The 19,438-nt window shown below is 38.6% G+C and overlaps 1 protein-coding gene across 1 annotated transcript in view; it reads left to right on the forward strand.

Moving 5' to 3' along the window:
- Positions 1-19,438, forward strand: part of RNF150 (ring finger protein 150) — a 241,322-nt gene that overhangs the window by 153,543 nt on the left and 68,341 nt on the right. Inside the window, exons 3-4 of the mRNA XM_032633598.1 lie at positions 10,084-10,155; positions 11,573-11,655. Of these exons, the coding sequence (XP_032489489.1) occupies positions 10,084-10,155; positions 11,573-11,655 (155 nt within the window). The remainder of the gene's footprint in view (positions 1-10,083; positions 10,156-11,572; positions 11,656-19,438) is intronic.

A 19,438-nucleotide genomic window follows, 5' to 3' on the forward strand; every position in this document is an offset into this window, starting at 1 on the left:
GATATTTTATATGCTTACAAACGTGTGTGTGTGTGTGTATATGTGTGTTTTTAAACAAATGATAGCACACTTACTTGGAGATTAATTCTTATCAACACTCAATCCAAGCTGCCTTCTCATTTCTAATAACTGTACAGGCAGACCTTGGAGATATGGCGGGTTTCATTCCAGACCACTGCAATAAAGCAAATATCTCAATAAAGCGAGTCAACAGGAATTTTTTGGTTTCCCAGTGCACATAAAAGTTATGTTTACCCTATACTATAGTCTATTAAGTGTGCAATAACATTATGTCTTAAGAAAGCAATGTATGTACCTTAATTTTAAAATATTGCTAAGAAATGTTAACCATCATCTGAACCTTCAACTCATCGTAATCTTGTTGCAATAGTAACATCAGAGATCACTGATCACAGATCACCATGACAAATATAGTAATAATGAAAAAGTTTGAAGTATTGTGAGAATGACCAAAATGTGACACAGAGACACAAAGAGCAAATGCTACCAGAAAAAATGGTGCCGATAGATTTGCTCAATGCAGGGTTGCCACAAACCTTCAATTTGTAAAATACACAGTATCTGTGAAGGGCAATAAAGCGAGGTATGCTATGTAATGTTTTATTTTCTGCATATGCCGCATTTATTTAACCAGCTCCTATTAATGGACATGTTTTCTCTTACCAGAAAACAAAACAAAACACACACACACACACACAAACATGTACACATGACACAACACATTTGTGAGTCTATCTGTATGGTAAATTCTGGAAGTTTTATAGCTAGGGCAATAGTATGTGTACTTTAAACTATAATAGATACTGCCAAATTGTCTGCCAGAAAGGTTGAACCAATTTATACATTAACCTGTTTATAGTAATAATACTGATTTAGTATTATATTTAGTATATAAATAATACTGTTTATACTAATATAAATGACATTCGTGCAGTAGAGTATTAATTTAATACTGCTTATACTAACATATACAACAATATACTAATGACAAACACTATTTACGCATATCCTCACCAAATGAACGTTACAGCTTTTTTGTTGTATGCAATTTTAATAAGTTAAAAATGGTATCACATTTTTCTTTTCACAAATAACATAAAATAGAAAAAGGTGATTTTGTTTTTCTATGAAGTATCCGCTTCCATTATTAGACCACTTTTCGATTGAGCTGTTGGTCACATCGTACTGATGTGTATAAGCTCTTTACTGGTCAGAGCAGTTAACCCTTTTTGGGGGAATCCTACAGATTCCATTTTTTTCCTCCCAAGTTGTCATTGTCTTTGATCTATCTTTGGAGCTTTTTACCATGCAGAAATTTGGGGGTATTACATAACTGAATTTATCAATTTTTATAGCTCCTGAGTTTTATATAATAAGATCTTCTATAGTCCAAGACTGTAGAAAAACAGTATCTCATGGTTTCATCCACTGCTTTTTTAATTTCACTTTTATGATTAAAACTTTAATCCACAGAGAACTTATTTCAGTGTAAGGAATCAAGTACAGAGCCAACATTAGTTTTGTTTCAGATTGCCTACCAGTTTTTGTAACTGGTATTTATTGAATAATTAATCTTTTCCTTCTCATATGCAGAACCCTCCCCATCTAGCATATATTAAAGCCCCATATGTATTCGGTTCTATTTCTATGCTCTATAAAATGTAGCTTTAATCTGCCTATTCACATTCCAATATCATACTGTTTTGAATGTTGTAGCACCATAATGTCTCATATCTGTTCATGCTAATCTTCTTTCATTGCTCTTTCACTTGTTCATGTTTATCTTTACATGATTTTAGAATCACTTTTAGCTAGGTTTTTAATTTATAGAATAATTTAGAAGGAGTTTATAACCTACTGATGTTGAATCTTCCTATCAAAGTGTAGTATATGTTTTCCCTTTATTCAATTATTCTGTTGATTCCCTAATAGCATTCAAACTATCATTTAATCTTGCACATTCTTCTTATGTTTATTCCTAGGTCATTGTGATGCAATTATAAATGAAATCCCCTTTTTCATATGGGAAGTCTTCTGATTTTTTACGTTTATTTTGTACATTATTATAATTTAATAATTTATGTATTTTATAATTTATTATCATTTAAAATTATTATTATTACCTTAATAATAGTGATATTATATAGTATATATTAAATGCAGGCATGTTGTAAGAGCTCTCTACATATTTACATACTTAACCTACTTAATAGCCTTATAGAAGATAATTCTGTTTTCTTCATTTTACAGAGAAGGAAACAGGTTAAATAAGTTGCCCAAGGTCACACAGCCTGTTACTAATAGAGACAGCAGCTGAACCAACAGCAGGGCTTCAGAGTGTATGCTCTTAACCACTACATTGTGGTACTTGTGATTGTTTGTATCAGTTTATCAGGATTATACTAATAATACGCAATCAATGATAATTTACTTCTTTCAAATTTTAAAACTCCTTTTTTTCTCTATTATCTAACTTCACTGACTTGTGCCTCCAGAATTAGTAGTAATACTTTAGTATTACTACTAAAGTAATAGTAGTAATAGTGAACATATTACTCTTCATTCAGTATTTAATGGGAACATTCTGAGTTTAATGGATCGTTTTTATCATTTCTCAATTTTATTATTTCCCCATGCAGTCTTCTAGGTTAAGATATATATTTAACATGTTGTATAAATGTCAACATAGTCCTGTTTCATTCAGAGTTTTAATCAAGAATGTACTTTTAATTTTAACAAATGCCTTTGCAAGAGCTGTAGTCTGGGTTTTCTCTTTTGATCTATTAATAGGAGTGGTTTAAATGAATGGATTTCCTAATATTGAACCATCCTGAATTTCCAGTACATGCTAATCCTCTAATGTGTGCTAGACTGTTTTGATCATATCTTATGTGGTACATTATTTATTTTTTACCTTGATATTCACATGTGACATTTGTCCATAGTTTACATTTTTATCATGTTTAGGTAAGGACTATACTGGTTTTATAAGAAGAATTTGCAAATTTTCCTCCATTTTCTATAGTCCAGAGTTGCAGTGTCCAACATGGTAGTCACTAGCCATGCGTGACTATTTAAATTTAAATTAATTGTAATAAAGTAAAATGTAAAATTCTGCTCCTCAGTCATACTAGCTACATTTCTAGTGGCTACCAGAACAGATACAGCATAGATAGGGCACTTTCATCATCATAGAAAGCCCCATCGGACAGCCCAGTTCTAGAGCATTTTAAACAGCCCTGGAATTCGCTGATCCTTGAAGTATTATAGAACTTTTTGTAAGCCAATAAATTCTAAGTTGTTTTAGGAGGACAGCTCTTGGACTTTGTATTTATTTTATGGAAATTTGTCTGTTTAAATTTTCTATAGCTTCTGGAACAATTTTTTTTGACATTTTTATTGCTTTTTTCTGACTCTCAAAATGATGCATGTTTATTCTAATAAATTTTGGCAGTCATAGAAAAATACTAAAAGAGAAGACAAAATCACCCATCACCTTACTGAATTGTTAACAATTGAGTACATTACCTTTCAGACATTTAACCCCATATATATATATATATATATATATATATATATATATATATATATATATATTCAGTAAAATGTCATTGTATATGTGTCTATGTATGCATGAGATACAGATACACATGTAAGACATGTAAGTTTGTGTTCTCTTTTTTTATTAAATGGTGAGCATTTCCCCCATCATTAAATAATCTTTGAAACATGACTTTTGGTGGCTACCTAGTAGTTGGGTTCCACCACTTACCACAAGTGGACAAGATACTTTATGCTTTAGTTTTCTAAACTAAATGGGAATATACCTTCTTTTTATAGTTATAGTGAGGAGTAAATGGCTTAATGTATCTTCTATTTTAAAGTCCCTGAACATGATCAATCACTTACAAAGCTCTCCATGAAGGGTGTCATTATTACTATCATATAGATTCCATAACGATTACATACAATTCCAACTGTGCCACCTTTACTGAATATTCTGGAATTTAAGTGGACCGTTATTACCAGTTAGACACAAGGCAGTGAAACTAGATATAGAACAAATATGTTCAGTTCCACTGGTTCCTAGGGGTTACGTTTGAAGAAACCATACAGCTATAAATCAGTTATTACAAAGACACTTTCCAGCTGATCCAACAATGATCAATAGAAAGAGTACCCCTATCTTTTTGAGTCTATAGATAACCCAAGCAATCATTGGGAAATTGAGGTAAGGATGAAATTTTAGGCTTGACTTGGTTGAGTAACTATTTCAATTGCTAGTTCACTTTGTGCCGGTAGATAGAGATTGCATTTCTGTCCTGGCCTATGCATACTCTGTGATGTATGTGAAAAGCAAATTAGAGGTGGATGGGGTTTAAGTGTTTACTCCGCTCCCTTCCTTGATTACAGGATGTTACCTTCAGGTTACGCAGTGAGTTTGGATCATGCTGAAAGTTAGCACTGTTTCTTGATCAAAACAGACACCATACTTTAGCCCTTTTATGAGTGGAATAAGACTATATAATTTCCCTTAGAAAAATATTTTTCTTTTGATGGGCGGTGCTTCGTTCCATTCAGCGGAAAGGTACAACTGTATAAGCTATAGCTGGTCTAACCATTAGGTGAACTGAAGTCATTTATTTTTATTGAAGCACTATTGGCCCTTCAGAAAGAGTAACTCTCAGGTTAGATGTAGGCTCACAGTCTGAAATGGAATATCAAAGGCATTAATGTTACATTGGTGAAGTATCTAACCTTTCAGGTGTGTGATAGAGACTGAACTTGAATTAGCCAGAAGCGTACCTCAGTCTCTGCTTGGCTTGGTGGAGATCACACTTAGAGGAAAGTCACCGTCATCTTACACGATCATTAGCCTTTTCAGATCATTTCAATGCAGTTTCTCACAGAGTAAGATTTGCTACATGTTCTTTATGTTAGTAACCTCCCAGCGAGGTAGATGATGACATGGAGAATATGGGCCACAATTTAAAGTGGAGAAGGAGATTTGGCCGGAGTACCATGTTTCCTAAAGCAACTATACCAAGATAGTGCCAGGGCAAGGTAATAGTTAAACACACAGCTTTGGAGTCAGGTCTGGATCCACATCTTTACTCTGGAATTTTCTAGTGATATGATCTTATGTGGGTCTTCACCTTTCTGTGCCTAGATTTCCTCACATATAAAGTGGGAATGGGGACTTCCCTGGTGGTCCAGTGGTTAAGACTGTGTGCTCCCAGTGCAGGGGGTATGGGTTTGATCCCTGGTCGGGGAACAAAGGTCCCGCGTGCTGCATCCAGGAAGGGTCTGTAAGTGGAGATGCTTCTGTCTACTAAAGAGCGAGAACCAAAGTGGTCCCTGATAGATGCTGCGCTGTCCTCAGGGGATAGAGAGCAAGTATTCAGTGAGGTCATTAGCCGTTGATTTACTGTGTTTCGATAATTCAGGTCTCAAAGGATCTTTGCCTCCCAGTTCTGTTCTGAGCGGATGACAATGATGAGCTGGTAAAGCTGGAAATGACGTGACTTTACGTACCTAAGGTTACTAATAAAAGAAACTAAGGTCCAGAATATTTAAGTGACTTGGCCAAAGTCACACAGTCAGTGAGTGCCAGAAAGAGGACTAAAAGCTGGATTTTCTTACTCCCAAGCCATTGCCTTCTCCTCTACAACACCTCCCCCCCCAAAAATAATCCTGTTTTTACCTCATGCCCTGTGTGCACAAACAGCTTTAAGTCCTTACCCTGTGGAGTCACCATGGCCGCCAAAGGAGTCTAATTGTTTTATCCATATTTCTAAGTGGATGGAGGGGTGATTTGCATCATAGAAATTGATTGGACTTGCTGTGCAATGGTTTCTGTCCCATCAAGCAGGCCCAGGAGAATCATTATTATGTATTAGAGCAAGTGCGGGAAGTGGCTGAGTCACCTGTGGCCACATGAGCATCCAGATGACTGGGACCAACTCTGTTTACGTCTATAATGTCCTCTCTTCACCTAGAACACAAGGACACTTAGTAATTTTATCACTTGGTCGTGTTGGTGATGACAGTAATGATTAGAAAATATAGCTGTCAGAAAAAAAGAGGCAAAGATGATACAGAATTATTCAACCAAATGAGATAGGAAGAACATAAACTCGATTTTATTTTATTTATTTATTTTTTTTTTGCGGTACACGGGCCTCTCACTGTTGTGGCCTCTCCCGTTGCGGAGCACAGGCTCCGGACGCGCAGGCTCAGCGGCCATGGCTCACGGGCCCAGCCGCTCCGCGGCATGTGGGATCTTCCTGGACCGGGGCACGAACCCGTGTCCCCTGCATCAGCAGACAGACTCTCAACCACTGCGCCACCAGGGAAGCCCCATAAACTCGATTTTGTTGCTGTGTTTTGGCATCCTTAGTCCTAGTTTTTTCTCACCTTGACTGCATTTCTGTTTATAACACAGAGGGGAACTAGAGGGAAATGTCTTATTTTTCTCAGTTTCTTAAGTATTTAGGAGATAACTAAATTATACATCTTGGGTTGGAGTCTGTCACTGTTTACTATCCTTGTTGGTGTTTATGTCAGACTTTATTCTTCTAATAAATGGCTGTGTGTTTATTTTCCATAAAGCTGTTTATCTTCATTGTTGTCAAGGAACCAGTAACCCTGGTAAATATTTTCTTATACCTGTTTCAATCAAATTGATGAGTAAATCTAATTTCCAAGATGGCTCAACTCCTGACAATTTTTAGTGAAAAGTATAATATGATTTGGATCTGGTTGGGTTAGAGAACATCTATAGGCGCATCCTGGAGAAGGGATAGGAATCCCTGCCTGAAACAACACGTCTGTACAAACCTGAGGAGGTCCCTATCTGCCCAAGGTGGTCCCTCCATCTACCTGAGGTGGTCCCTAAGTCTTCCATTAGCATCACATCACTCTGCATTTCTAAGGAGCACAAAGGAAAGAGTCTGTTTTGTGATGATCTTCTGCTCCAGTCCCTAGATTCTCTGCTCAACTACATACAAGACTTGGTTTGAGCAAGGTCTGTAGCTTTCCCTCTCATTTATATCCGGTGAAGTTAATATCCCAAAGACAGAAGAGACCAACTACAAGAGCAGCAACTTCCTTATTTGGGCCATTTTATTAAGAATTTTTATGGGCTTCTGTCATTAGTTTGCATTTTGGAAATCCAATAATACTAGTGTGAAAATAGTTGAAAGTGGGACAGTCGTCTTTATTCAGAAGTCAGTGTTTCTGATTTTCATGTCACTTAAGAAGAAATAGAGACATGCCCATATTGACAAAATTTGGCTACATGCAAATGGTCATAGCATTTTTTTAAACTTTACAGTGCTTTTCCCTGGTCCCATAGTTACCATCTATATCTCAGAAGCTGGTTTTTCCATATTTTCCAGGTATCTAGATCATCTCTTTTTCCCCTGGCAGGGCAGATTTTCATATCCTTCATTAGTCCCTACCAAAACGCAATCCTTTTCCTCCTCAAAAGAGGTATAGGTGGGCTTCCCTGGTGGCGCAGTGGTTGAGAGTCCACCTGCCGATGCAGGGGACATGGGTTCGTGCCCTGGTCCAGGAGGATGCCACGGAGCGGCTGGGCCCGTGAGCCATGGCTGCTGAGCCTGCGCTCCGCAACGGGAGAGGCCAACAAGAGTGAGAGGCCCGCGTACCGCAAAAAAAGAAAAAAGAAAAAAGAGGTATAGGTAAGCTTTGCTTACCTTATCACATGTATTACTTATAGTTTAACATAAATTTTCCCATTAACTGGCTGAATTTCTCAGGTTGTATTTCATGCTTTTAAAAAATCTCTGGATTTAAGATTTTATTCACTTATCAACCCTTTACGGAGTTTCCATTAGATAGTAAGCTGCAGAGAGCAGGAAAGTGTACGTATTTTTTCACTACCATTGTTTCAAAACCCAGAGCTAGGCCTGGAACAAAATAAGTGATCCGAGATACGTGTGGAATGATCACGGGTCACTGATTGAAGGCAGCTTTATTCTAGGTGCTGGGGACACAACGGGAAGCAAAAATAAACCCAATTGTGCACTCAGGGAGCTCACTTGAGCGCAGTAGAACGGGAGTTGATCATCAAAATAAACATCAACTTGCAAATGTTGTGACAGTGCCCTGAAGCGAAGGTACAAGGAGCTGTGAGGATCTGGACTCCAGGGGTCCTCTCTCCTGGAAGAAGAGGGAGGAGCTTCCTGAGGAAGTGGCTTGAGTTAAGACCAAAGGATGCTTAGGCACCAGCTAGAGGAAGGGGAAAGGAAAGAGAGTTGCATCCTGTTTAGTTTCATCTCAGTTCTTTTCTTTTCCTCTCACTGTATGTTCCCCCTTGGTATTTATCATTATAGCCTCTTCCTATTTTTCCCACCACCTTAGTTTGCTCAATACTCATGGATTTCCTTATAGGTCTCAAGTGTATGTTGGTCTCCTTTTAGGAAACAACCAAGGCTTACTTTTCTGTTAAAAATGCCAGTAATTATTTTAGAAACTAAGGACAGAATATCAAAGAGAAAAATGAATTAACAAGGGAAGCATGTCCTCTCCTACCTATTTACTCTAATTGGGGTGTGCTTAGGGACATGCCGTATCACAGGTACTTAATAGATTTTGATTGGTTGGTCAGCTGATTGGTTAGTTGCTTGGCTGGTTGACTGAATGGCTGGTTGGCTGGCTGGCTGGCTAGATGTTGGTTGGTTAGCTAGCTGATTAGTAGGTTGTCTGGCCACCTAGCTGCTGGCTGACTGGGTAGGTGTTTGGTGATTGGCCGACTGCCTGGTCGGTGGACTGGGTAATTGGTGAAAAAAATGAGAGGGGTAATTTAGCTTTGGTTTTAAATTCAGACTTAATTTTTACTCAGATTCTGACTGACCTGTCACTAACTCTATAATATTAGACAATTTACTTAAGCTCTTTAAGTCTCCATTCTATAAAATAGTATTTTTCTCATAGAGCTGTTGTAAGGATAATAGTGATATAGCTTACAAAGCTTTAGCACGGTACTTAGGCTAAATGAACTCTTCATTAGTATATGCTCACTACTTTAAAGAAAAGAAAGAAGCTAGAGTTTTATTTCCAAAGGAAACAAAATTAGTGAAAGCAGATGCTTCTTTTTAAATGTTTGCCCTATTTATCTTAGTCTTTCAAATATGTTTCACTGCTGCAAATACACTTCTGTTACAGACTAGAAATACACATACCTGAGAAGATTACAGTATGTGGAAAACTCATAAGCGCACAAGCAAACCATTTTTTTCCTCGACAGATTAAAACGTAATTCTCTCCCCACCCTCTTCCTCTCCCATTCTTCCTCGTGGCCCTATTATTGTATTATTGTAGGGTGCATTAGGATACCAACTTCCTCTCTTAAAAAAAGGAGTGCATAATATATACTTTCTTAACGTGGGTGATGATGGTTACCCAGGTGTTTGCTCTATAACTATTTGCTAAACTGAATATGTATGATTTATGTATTTTCCTATGTGCACACGCACACTTAAACACACACAAACGAGGTGAAATTGGCACGTAACAAGGTGATGGGATACGATAGTACAGACCGAATATAAACCTAAGTTGGGTCTAGATAAGCAAAGGAAATTGCTTAAAAATTCCAAATTGAAAGGAATACACAAACAATATACCCTGTGAACAAGAGATAGAGATTATTCGAACTACTCCAAATTGGCTACCTCCATGTCACAAATTGAGTGGCTAGAGTGACAAATTAGGGAACTGTGTGTTTGTTTTGCTAATCTGCATGGATGTGACCTGCGCTGGAGTCACTGTGGGGCAGGATCCTTCCATGTCGTATTCCACTTGCTTAACCTCAGGCATGAAGAGCTTCTCTCGATGACAGAGCTCTTTAGTAGGCTGCGACGAGCCAAGTCCCTTTGCACAGGTATCACTGCCCCGTCTCTTCCAGCCATCTTCATTAACATGCCTTCTACTTGTACATGATTTCAGACACAGCTGCCCTGGTTTACTGAATGCTATCAGACACAGAGTTAAGAATTACAAGTCTTTATTACTAACAAGCAGCTTTTGGTTTTTCAGCGCCGACTGGGAGATGCAGCAAAGAAAGCAATCAGCAAGCTCCAGGTCAGGACCATCAAGAAGGGTGACAAGGTAACAGCCTCTTTTCTTTTTTGGCAAGGAGCTATTCAGAGAAGTGTCCGAGTTTCCTAGCAGCCAGTGTGGAAAAGAAGATGCGAAAGGGAAATACATACTAATAGTTCTCCTGTGAACATCTGTTATTATACCCATCATTATTTAACATAATTTAAAGCAGTTTATAAAATGCATACTATAGGACAACAAAGTAGTTGGAGGAAGAATTGAAAAGTAGGTATAGGAAAAGTAGACGCAACCAGGATGAAATCAGTATACACACGCATTACCTGAAACGTATAGCAGAAATGGGTCCCAAAATTTAAGCTGGGGCTCTCCAGCAAGCCAATGCAAAGAGGGAAACAATATTCAATATTCAAACAAATCTAATTACCTTATTCCAGTGTCCCACAAGATAAAAACAAAATGGCTGTTGCTGGTATTACAGCTTGAGAAAGTTTTTCCGTGAATCCTTGCAAGGAAGATTGTTATGTGCTGAGTGATGTACTCCACTTGAGTCTGCAGCAAATGCAAGAAGCATATTTAGTCCCTCTGAAATTGAGTTTCTAGAACCCCAACGTCAAGGCAACAGTCTCTCTAGCTGTAGAATGATGACATAAAGCCAAAAGCAGAAGCATATCATAAGGAAGGACCGCAAAGTAGGCCAGTCTAGGCCCACAAGCCTCTCAAGGCCTCTGTTCTCCCTGGGAGAACTTTTCCCCCAGGAGAAATTTTAGAGCAGTGAATTGCAGTACATGGGTTTGGGGCTCCTTTGAGCGTCGTAAGAGATTCACAACTCTACTTGTATACGGTATTGTCTCCAGTATGAATAATTGATTAGTCTCGTTAATTACGTGCTGCTGTCTTTCAACTATATAAAAATACCATTGAGCTTAATAGGATAAAACTCATTTTAAAGTATCACTAAATTTAAAGTATATTTTTTCATTACTTTTTTATCCTCAAACAGGTTAATAAAAGAACAAGGACTATTACATAAGTAGTGTATTATGGGGTGTTGAAAGAGATTTATGTACTTGAAAAGAAAGCTGGAACCACTATTTAAGAGTTGTATACATTAGATTCCCGAGGAATGGATAGATTAAATATCATTTTGACAATTCTCCATGAATAGTATTTCTCATCCTCGAGACTTGGCTATGTCACCTCCGATTATAATAAGTAGCATTATTAGTAATGGTACATTAAAAAACTGTTCCCTCACAAAAGCTTTTGCAGTGGAACCCGGAAACAGAAAGTGGAGGTTGGAAGGAATAGAAACTAAACCAGTGTACAATAAATTATGGATTAAGAAAACTGGCGCCAAGACAGTTGAAAGCCTTGCTCCAGGCAAGCTCTCCTTTGGCTTGTTATTTGTGTGTTTACTGGAGTTGAAGGTAGGAAAGCAGGCTCATCTGTGCTGTCTCTGTTGCAGGAAACCGAGCCTGATTTTGACAACTGTGCAGTTTGTATTGAAGGGTACAAGCCCAACGATGTGGTCCGGATCTTGCCCTGCCGGTGAGTGGCTAGGCTGCCTGCTTTTGACTGGGGCGTGTGTGGAGAGTGTCTGCTAGCCTCACTGGCTCCGACCTGCTCGGCCTAGCCCTGCAAGGTCAGTCTTCCCCAACGGTGCCGTATTCGAATAAGAAACCACCAACAAGCTCATTCTTTTTGTATAACCTTTCTCCTTGAAAACATTTTCTCTTGTGACATCAGAAATATTTTTCCGATCCTCTTCTCACCAAAGGGAGGAGACTACTGCTATGACTCTAGGATCTCATGTACACAGTTTGATGATGTAGCTCCAAGTTCAAGTTTTTTTTAACAACAGATCTATGATATTCAGAATCATACTCGCTTTTACAAGTGCTATTTTAATTAAAATAATAAACTCTTAAAAATGTTTTCTGAATGATCATGAAGGGATCAGCAAACCAGAATACAGTCAGGAGGGACTAGGAAGCCAAAGGCAGATTTCATTCCCCCTTATTTTTTATTGACAAGTAGAGAATGTGACCATCACCCCCAAACTTCTAGAATCTAGGGGCGGATGCCAGCGTGTGTAGTTGGAAAAACTGCCAACTGGTGATTCTCTTAGAACCCTAATCCCTCTCCCTCAAGTGAAATTCACCGTGAAGGTGTCTAGATTCTTTTTATACATTAAAATATATTTACATTTATTAATGTAAATATTAAAATTACATTTTATAACGTTAAAATAAATATTACATTTATTAACATTAAATAAATTTAAATATTTCAATGAAATAAAATATGTTAAAGGTGCCTAAAGCTTTTTTAGTGTTTTTGCATCTGTGCAGGTGTCCTAAAAATAAAAATTAAATACTGCCTTAAACAAAGAGCCTTCACTTAGAAATACTGGCTTTAAAAATTCTAACAGTATTTAAGGAAATAAAGTAGAACACAGTCACCACCAACATATAAAACAATCCATTCGGTCATAAAACAATGTGATGTTAAGAACTGTTTATTAGAAACACAAAAGAAATAGGATATGCCTTAGAGGAATTAGTTTAATGATCTCAAAGTGACAAAATCTCAAAGTGACAAAAAGGAACAAGATACTCAAATAGATGCAGACACTCCAAGGGGAGTGGATTGTGCTTGAAATGCTCTCAGGCAAACTGATCAGTAGGAAAACCAGCCTGAGGAAAGCGCACCCTGGTGGCCCCAGCTGAAGCCTTCAGGTGGGATTCCCTTTCCTTAGTTTATAGATGGTTGACTGTCTCTAAGAACAAATCATAAATTGGGACACATAAAGACTTGGCAGCGTCCTTCATGTGAGGGTACTATAGATAAATTCTCTCTCTAGACATTATACTTGGTATTTGCTTGGTGACTTCTAGAAATGCTGGCCAAGAATGGCAGTATGTGAACTACAGACAGCCTCTCCCGCTAGCATCTTTCCTCTGCAGCATTTTATTAAGAGTTTTATAAAGCCTCATACCTATGCACAAGGAAAGTCTTGATTTTACTTTCCTTTGGAGCTGGCTTAGAGCCCTGTGAGGCTCCTACTAATAAAAAATATCCAAAGCTAAAATTAAAGGTAAATAGCATCTTTTCCCTGAGAATCCAAAGAACTTTACAAAAGTAATTACGAAAAAATACTAAAAATAGAACTACCATATGATTCAGCAATCCCACTACTGGGCAGATACCCTGAGAAAACCATAATTCAAAAGGACACATGTACCCCAATGTTCATTGCAGCACTATTTACAATAGCCAGGACATGGAAACAGCCTAAGTGTCCAACGATAGGTGAATGGATAAAGAAGATGTGGCACATATATACAATGGAATATTACTCAGCCCTAAAAGGGAACGAAATTGGGTTATTTGTAGAGATGTGGATGGACCTAGAGTCTGTCATACAGAGTGAAGTAAGCCAGAAAGAGAAAAACAAATATTGTACAATAACACATATATGTGGAATCTAGAAAAGTGGTACAGATGAACCTATTGGTAGGGCAGGAATAGAGACGTAGATGTAGAGAACAGATATGTGGACACAGTGTGGGGAAGGGGAGGGTGGAACGAATTGGGAGATTAGGTTTGACATAAATACACTACCATGTGTAAAATAGTTAGCTAAGGGAACCTGCTGTATAGCACAGGGAGTGCAGCTCGGTGCTCTGTGACAACCTAGATGGGTGGGATGGGGGGTGGTGGGAGGGAGGTCCAAGAGGGAGGGGATATATGTATACATAGAGCTGATTCACTTCGTTGTACAGCAGAAACTAACACAACATTGTAAAGCAATTTTACTCCAGTAAAAGAAAAAAAAACTATATATAGGCTTACTTAACTCCATCATTCATACTGTATAAAATAGCTTGTTCAGTTAGAGCTCTTTCATGAGTATATTTCATGTTACTGCATATAATTGCTGGAGGTTGCATAATATCTAAGTCACAGATGTACCACAATGTAATTTACTAGGCCCCTGTTGCGGACCATTTAGCTGATTTCAGTTTTTAATTATGACAAATTACATTGCTTTAGCAGTATTTAAATTGTCATGATATATTATTCCAGATCTGCTTTTATAGTATATTTTTTAGAAATTTTAACAAAGACAAAAGTAGCACGTTAGTACTTGTCACCAAAAAAAAAAAAAACTTTAGGAAGTTTAATCTTATTTATGCTAACACTTGCCCTAGGCCAATTGAGTTTGGCCTCAGGCTCCTCCTTTTTACATCATCATTTGCTTCTCAGCTCAATTTCTTGATTCTTTTTGCTTCAAGTTCCTCACTGTACATCTGCTTTTATTTCCTTCCTGTGGGCCCTGCTTTAAATAACAAATACATCGAGCATTACCAAACTCAGGTTGTAGTTGCTATTTGATCTTAAACTAGACACACAGGCCTACTCTTTGAAGAGTTCTCCAGTTTTTCCATGTGGCTTTTAAAATCAAGATATTTATGCCTGTTGCTGATTTCTGCCAGACAGTTGGCACTAATGGATGTTATCAAACAAATGCACTGGCATTTGCTTTTTTGCTAGATAATTTCCTCTGGGGTATTATTAAGCCTTTGCTCCTATGAACTTTATAGTCTCTCTTACCAATTATTTCCAGGCTGACTCATCCACAGAATTCTTTGCATCTCCTTGGAGTAAAAACTGTTGCAAACAATGTTCCAGCGTATTGTCTTTCTTCTCTCACACTCTTTTCGGTGGCCTCCTAACTCCTGACATGCTGGGTGCCTCTCTTCTCTCCGGTTGCCATTTAGGGTGTCTTTCCAAATCACCCAGTCTCGTACCATGACTTTTTCAAAATCATTCTTCCCTTTTAAAGACACTTGCACAAATTAGGATGAATTAATAAGTGATTCTTCCTCTTTATTTGTAGTCATGGTGATGAATAAAGTTAAACTGTGCACATATTCATGTGCTTTTTCTCCCCCATTCTTTCTTTGTCAGGGTCCTTCTCTAGCCCTTGGAGGCAAGCTTCCCCGTTGGGTGAGCCTGGACACCCACGTTTCATGTGAGGGAGGGACCACAACAGCACACAAAACATCTCAGGTCTAACTTTGGTGGTTTGGATTTGATCCTAATACACCACTAAGATATTTTCCAAGGAGCTGTGGTTTTGCCGTGGCATACCTATGCCAAAACATACAACGACTGCATTCTAGGGCTGTTTTGTGTGACTAGGATCTGTACTTGCAATTATGATTTTTAGCCACAAAAGATATCTTATTGAAGTTCTGTTGTCTTCTCTTGTCCAGAGAAGAAGTTGGGCTCTCTGATTCTTCTTCGGCTTTTACCCTATGGTGTCCCCACTGTCCTTCAATGGTTATTCATCTCAAACTATTTACCCAATTGCAAACGCCGTATCTCAGAAAGAGCGTGATCCCCTTGGGCAGAGCAAACGTCCTTGTTTGTCATTTTTTAAAAACAAAGCAGTGTATGCATCCTTTCTCTACATGTTTGTCATTTTTTAAAAACAAAGCAATGTATACGTCCTTTCTCTACGTGCCTATACAATCTTTCCTATCTCTAATTTATTACTAAAGCGTTATCACTAATTTGGGAAGATATTGGTTTCTACTACTGTCTTTTCCTTTGTTTGCAAACTCTCCCCACAATTTAGGAAAAAGTATGAAAGCTCCGTGGCAACAAGCAGGCCCTTGCCATAACCTTTTTAGTAACTAAATGCTTTATTCAAAACAACAAACATTTCTTTTGTAGCAACTGTATACCAGGAATAGTGTGAAGTACCAGAAATGAAAAGATAAATGGCATGTTCCCAGCTGTAAAGGAAATCAGGCTAGTGAGGGAGAGATAGAAATTCAAATAAGTCATCACAATACAGAGTGACATATATGCAGCAGTAATAGCAAAATGAATTAAAATTTTGGAGGAACTAATACCAGGCACAGAGAAGTTAAGAAAGGCTCCACAGGGCTTCCCTGGTGGCGCAGTGGTTGAGAGTCCGCCTGCCGATGCAGGAGACACGGGTTCGTGCCCTGGTCCGGGAAGATCCCACATGCCGCGGAGCGGCTGGGCCCGTGAGCAATGGGAGAGGCCACAACAGTGAGAGGCCCGCGTAAAGAATCGGGCTCTTTTCATGGGCCAGTCAGAATTGTCCTCTAGGGTAAAATTGGAATGTGTCTTAACTCGCCTTAGCTCATTCCATAGTAACCCATCGATGAGCTATTCAAATTGCATCATCCCCAGCCCCCTAGAGAGACACAAAAGCAGTTTCTGACAGACGACAGAGTTCGGCTGGGTACTAATGGCCCCGTGGAGGCAGCATGTCCTGCTGGCTTGTTATTGTCACAGTTGGATTGCAGATAAAATCCTCTAGTGCTCAAGTCATTGTCTTTGGTAGCCGTGCCTCCACCTTTTCACCAGTTCCTATACAAAATTCTCATGATTACAAATTAGCTCCTGTAGTTACGTTTTGTAAATAGTGCTTCTTGGGGGGAAACCATAGGAGGCAAGTGCTGTGGACACTGGCTGCCCTTTTAATCAGGACTTGGTGCGTATTTCGGAGCTGGGAGTCCAGGTCAGTGAGCAGCTCTGCAGGTCCATGGCTTGTTGGGCTCCGCCCTCTTCACAACAGGATTCAGTTTTGTCCTGAGCAAGCTTACCTGGTAGAGCATTCTGGAAGGCGGGGGCGGTGGGGGGGGGGGGGGCGTGGTAAATATATATAGCATAAAGTTGATCATTTTAACTGTTTTTACATTTATATTTCAGTGGCATAAAGTATATTCAAATTATTGTGCCACCATGAGGACATTCATCTCCAGACTGAAACTCTGTAGCCATTAAACAATAACTCTCCATTCCCCCAGCCTGGAATTGTGCGTGTGTGTGTGTGTGTGTTTTAATTTAGGCTTGATTTTTTATTAACAGAAGAAAATGTCAGTGAAGGAACTTAGTTTTGATTCAAGAATCTAATTTAAGTTAGCTAGCTAAAACTTGATTTTTACGTATTCAATTCGAAACCTGATAGTGAATGATAATTCTGTATATATCTGGTATTATTATTATTGCTATTATTACTAATATGATGTTACTCTTACCATTATTATTAGAACTGTTACTATCCTATTACTATTCCTAACATCATTACTACCAACCATTCTTTCCTGGCTTTCTGAAGTAGCCTTCTCACTGATCTCCCTGTTTCTACTCCTGCCCCTTAGTCATTCATTCTGATAAGTCTATTTTTAATTATCCAGCTAGATTGGCTGGACTCCGGGTACTTTTTTATGTTTTTTTTTATTTTTTATTTTTGGCGATAACGCGGGCCTCTCACTGCTGTGGCCTCTCCCGCTGCAGAGCACAGGCTCCGGACGCGCAGGCTCAGCGGCCATGGCTCACGGGCCCAGCCGCTCCGCGGCACGTGGGATCCTCCTGGACCGGGGCACGAACCCGTGTCCCCTGCACCAGCAGGCGGACTCCCAACCACTGCGCCACCAGGGAAGCCCTCCAGGTACTTTTTTAGCGAGCACAAATTTAAACTCATTAAGTGTATCAGAAGTATGACTAAAAAAACTGTTTCTTTATGAAGATTAATTGAAATATACTTCAGTCCTTCTGTTTCTCTAAAATGTGTTTCTGTAACAAGATAGATTCACAGAAAATGAAGAACGTGCACCATTTCCTATTCGCTCCTTACAAGAGAATTGAGCTGCCTGGTGCCATTGCCACTGATTTTATCAGGAATTACTGTAAGAAGGAATCTTAGGAAACTTGCCATTGTGGCTCTCGTTAGGATTTTCTACTCTGATTTCGTCGTGAGGAGCAGGTCACACATGGAATACCTGCATTTCTCCTGAGCAAAGGAATGTTTTTATATTGTGGATACGAAACTGTGCTATTTTGCAGATTTTTGTTTTTCTATGTCTGTTGATAGAAAGCCAACAGCCAAATCTGGAACCCATCCCATAGCCAAAAGGGATTTTTTTAGCTTCATCCCTGACTCTGTTTTATGTCTCTATTCTTAGTTTCCTTTCTTCTTTTGCTTTTATGGCATCTTTTTGGATATCTGCATCTCTTAAGGTCACCGTAAGTCCTTTCTAGAATAAACATTTTCCATGTGTTTAAAACTTTCACAGTATCATTTTTAATTGGTGTATAATATCCCCTAAGTCATAATTTATTTGACTCTTTTTGGACATTTATGTGGTTCCCCCCTTCCATACCCACATACTTTTTTTTGCTATTATGAATACGGCTGTGATAAATTAGCTCTGTGTGTGTAGACCTTAGTTACATTTTGGATCATTTCTTTGTTTCTAAGGCTACAAATTCAAATTGCCTAGTTACTTTCCAGAAAGTAGTACCGAAGGAGTTTTCCAGTCAGTCAGATCTAAGAAGAATATTCCAAGCAAAGATAACTAGTGGTAACCTGGAATTGTCAGAATATAACGCACGTGTCAACATAATGGTAGAGAGGTAGGATCAGATCATTTAGGACTTGAATGCCCAGCTGAGGAGCTGAGGTTATAGCCAAGTCCTGGGAGACCAGTTGACGGGTTCAGCTTGTGCTCTATACACAGCACACTGGCACGTGTGGAACGTGGCTTAAAGGCTTAAAGTGATGTGAATGGAGTCAAGGGGACCAGTTAGGAGACTGTGGCAAAGTCAAGACAAGAAATGCTGGCAGCCTGACTTAGAGTGTTGGCATTGGGCACATAGGGAGAAGGATCTAGTCAGGAGATATTCTGGAGGTAAACCTAGCATGAGTCAGCCATTTGGATTACTTGAAAATAGCTGCCCCTGTCAGATGGTGACTGATAGATACATCTATATTTGTTTGCAATTAAAACATTCTCATATCTCTCCATTCGGATTCTAAACAATAGAAAAAATCCAGTGGTTAGCACACTGTTATTCAAAAACTGTAACAGAAGAAACAGATTTCAAATGCTGAAACAGATTTTCTTTCTCACTCAAAAAAAAAAAGAAAAAAGAAAAACTTGAAGACCAGCTTTGGCTTATCTTTTTAAAACTTTCTTCTGAGTTATTCATCCCAAAACAATCCCATAACTGGGTCATTTAGTCAGAGTTCCATTTTAGATAGACAATTGTTGGATCCTATGTGTAATTGCTATGCTACCTTTCCTCTTTCTCATCTCTCTGTTTTAGAAATGAGGCTAAATTTCAATTGTATCTGTGTAAGAGATCTCTTTAGTAATTCAGGACATAGAATATATCATACTGTTTCTTTTTTCTTTCTTCTTTGAAACTTGAGTCTACATTTTTACAAAGATCAGAACATGACCAACCGCACTGGTGTTGAAAGAGATGAAATGGAGATTTA

Source organism: Phocoena sinus, chromosome 5 (genome assembly GCF_008692025.1).
Source record: "Phocoena sinus isolate mPhoSin1 chromosome 5, mPhoSin1.pri, whole genome shotgun sequence".
Lineage (NCBI taxonomy): Eukaryota > Metazoa > Chordata > Mammalia > Artiodactyla > Phocoenidae > Phocoena > Phocoena sinus.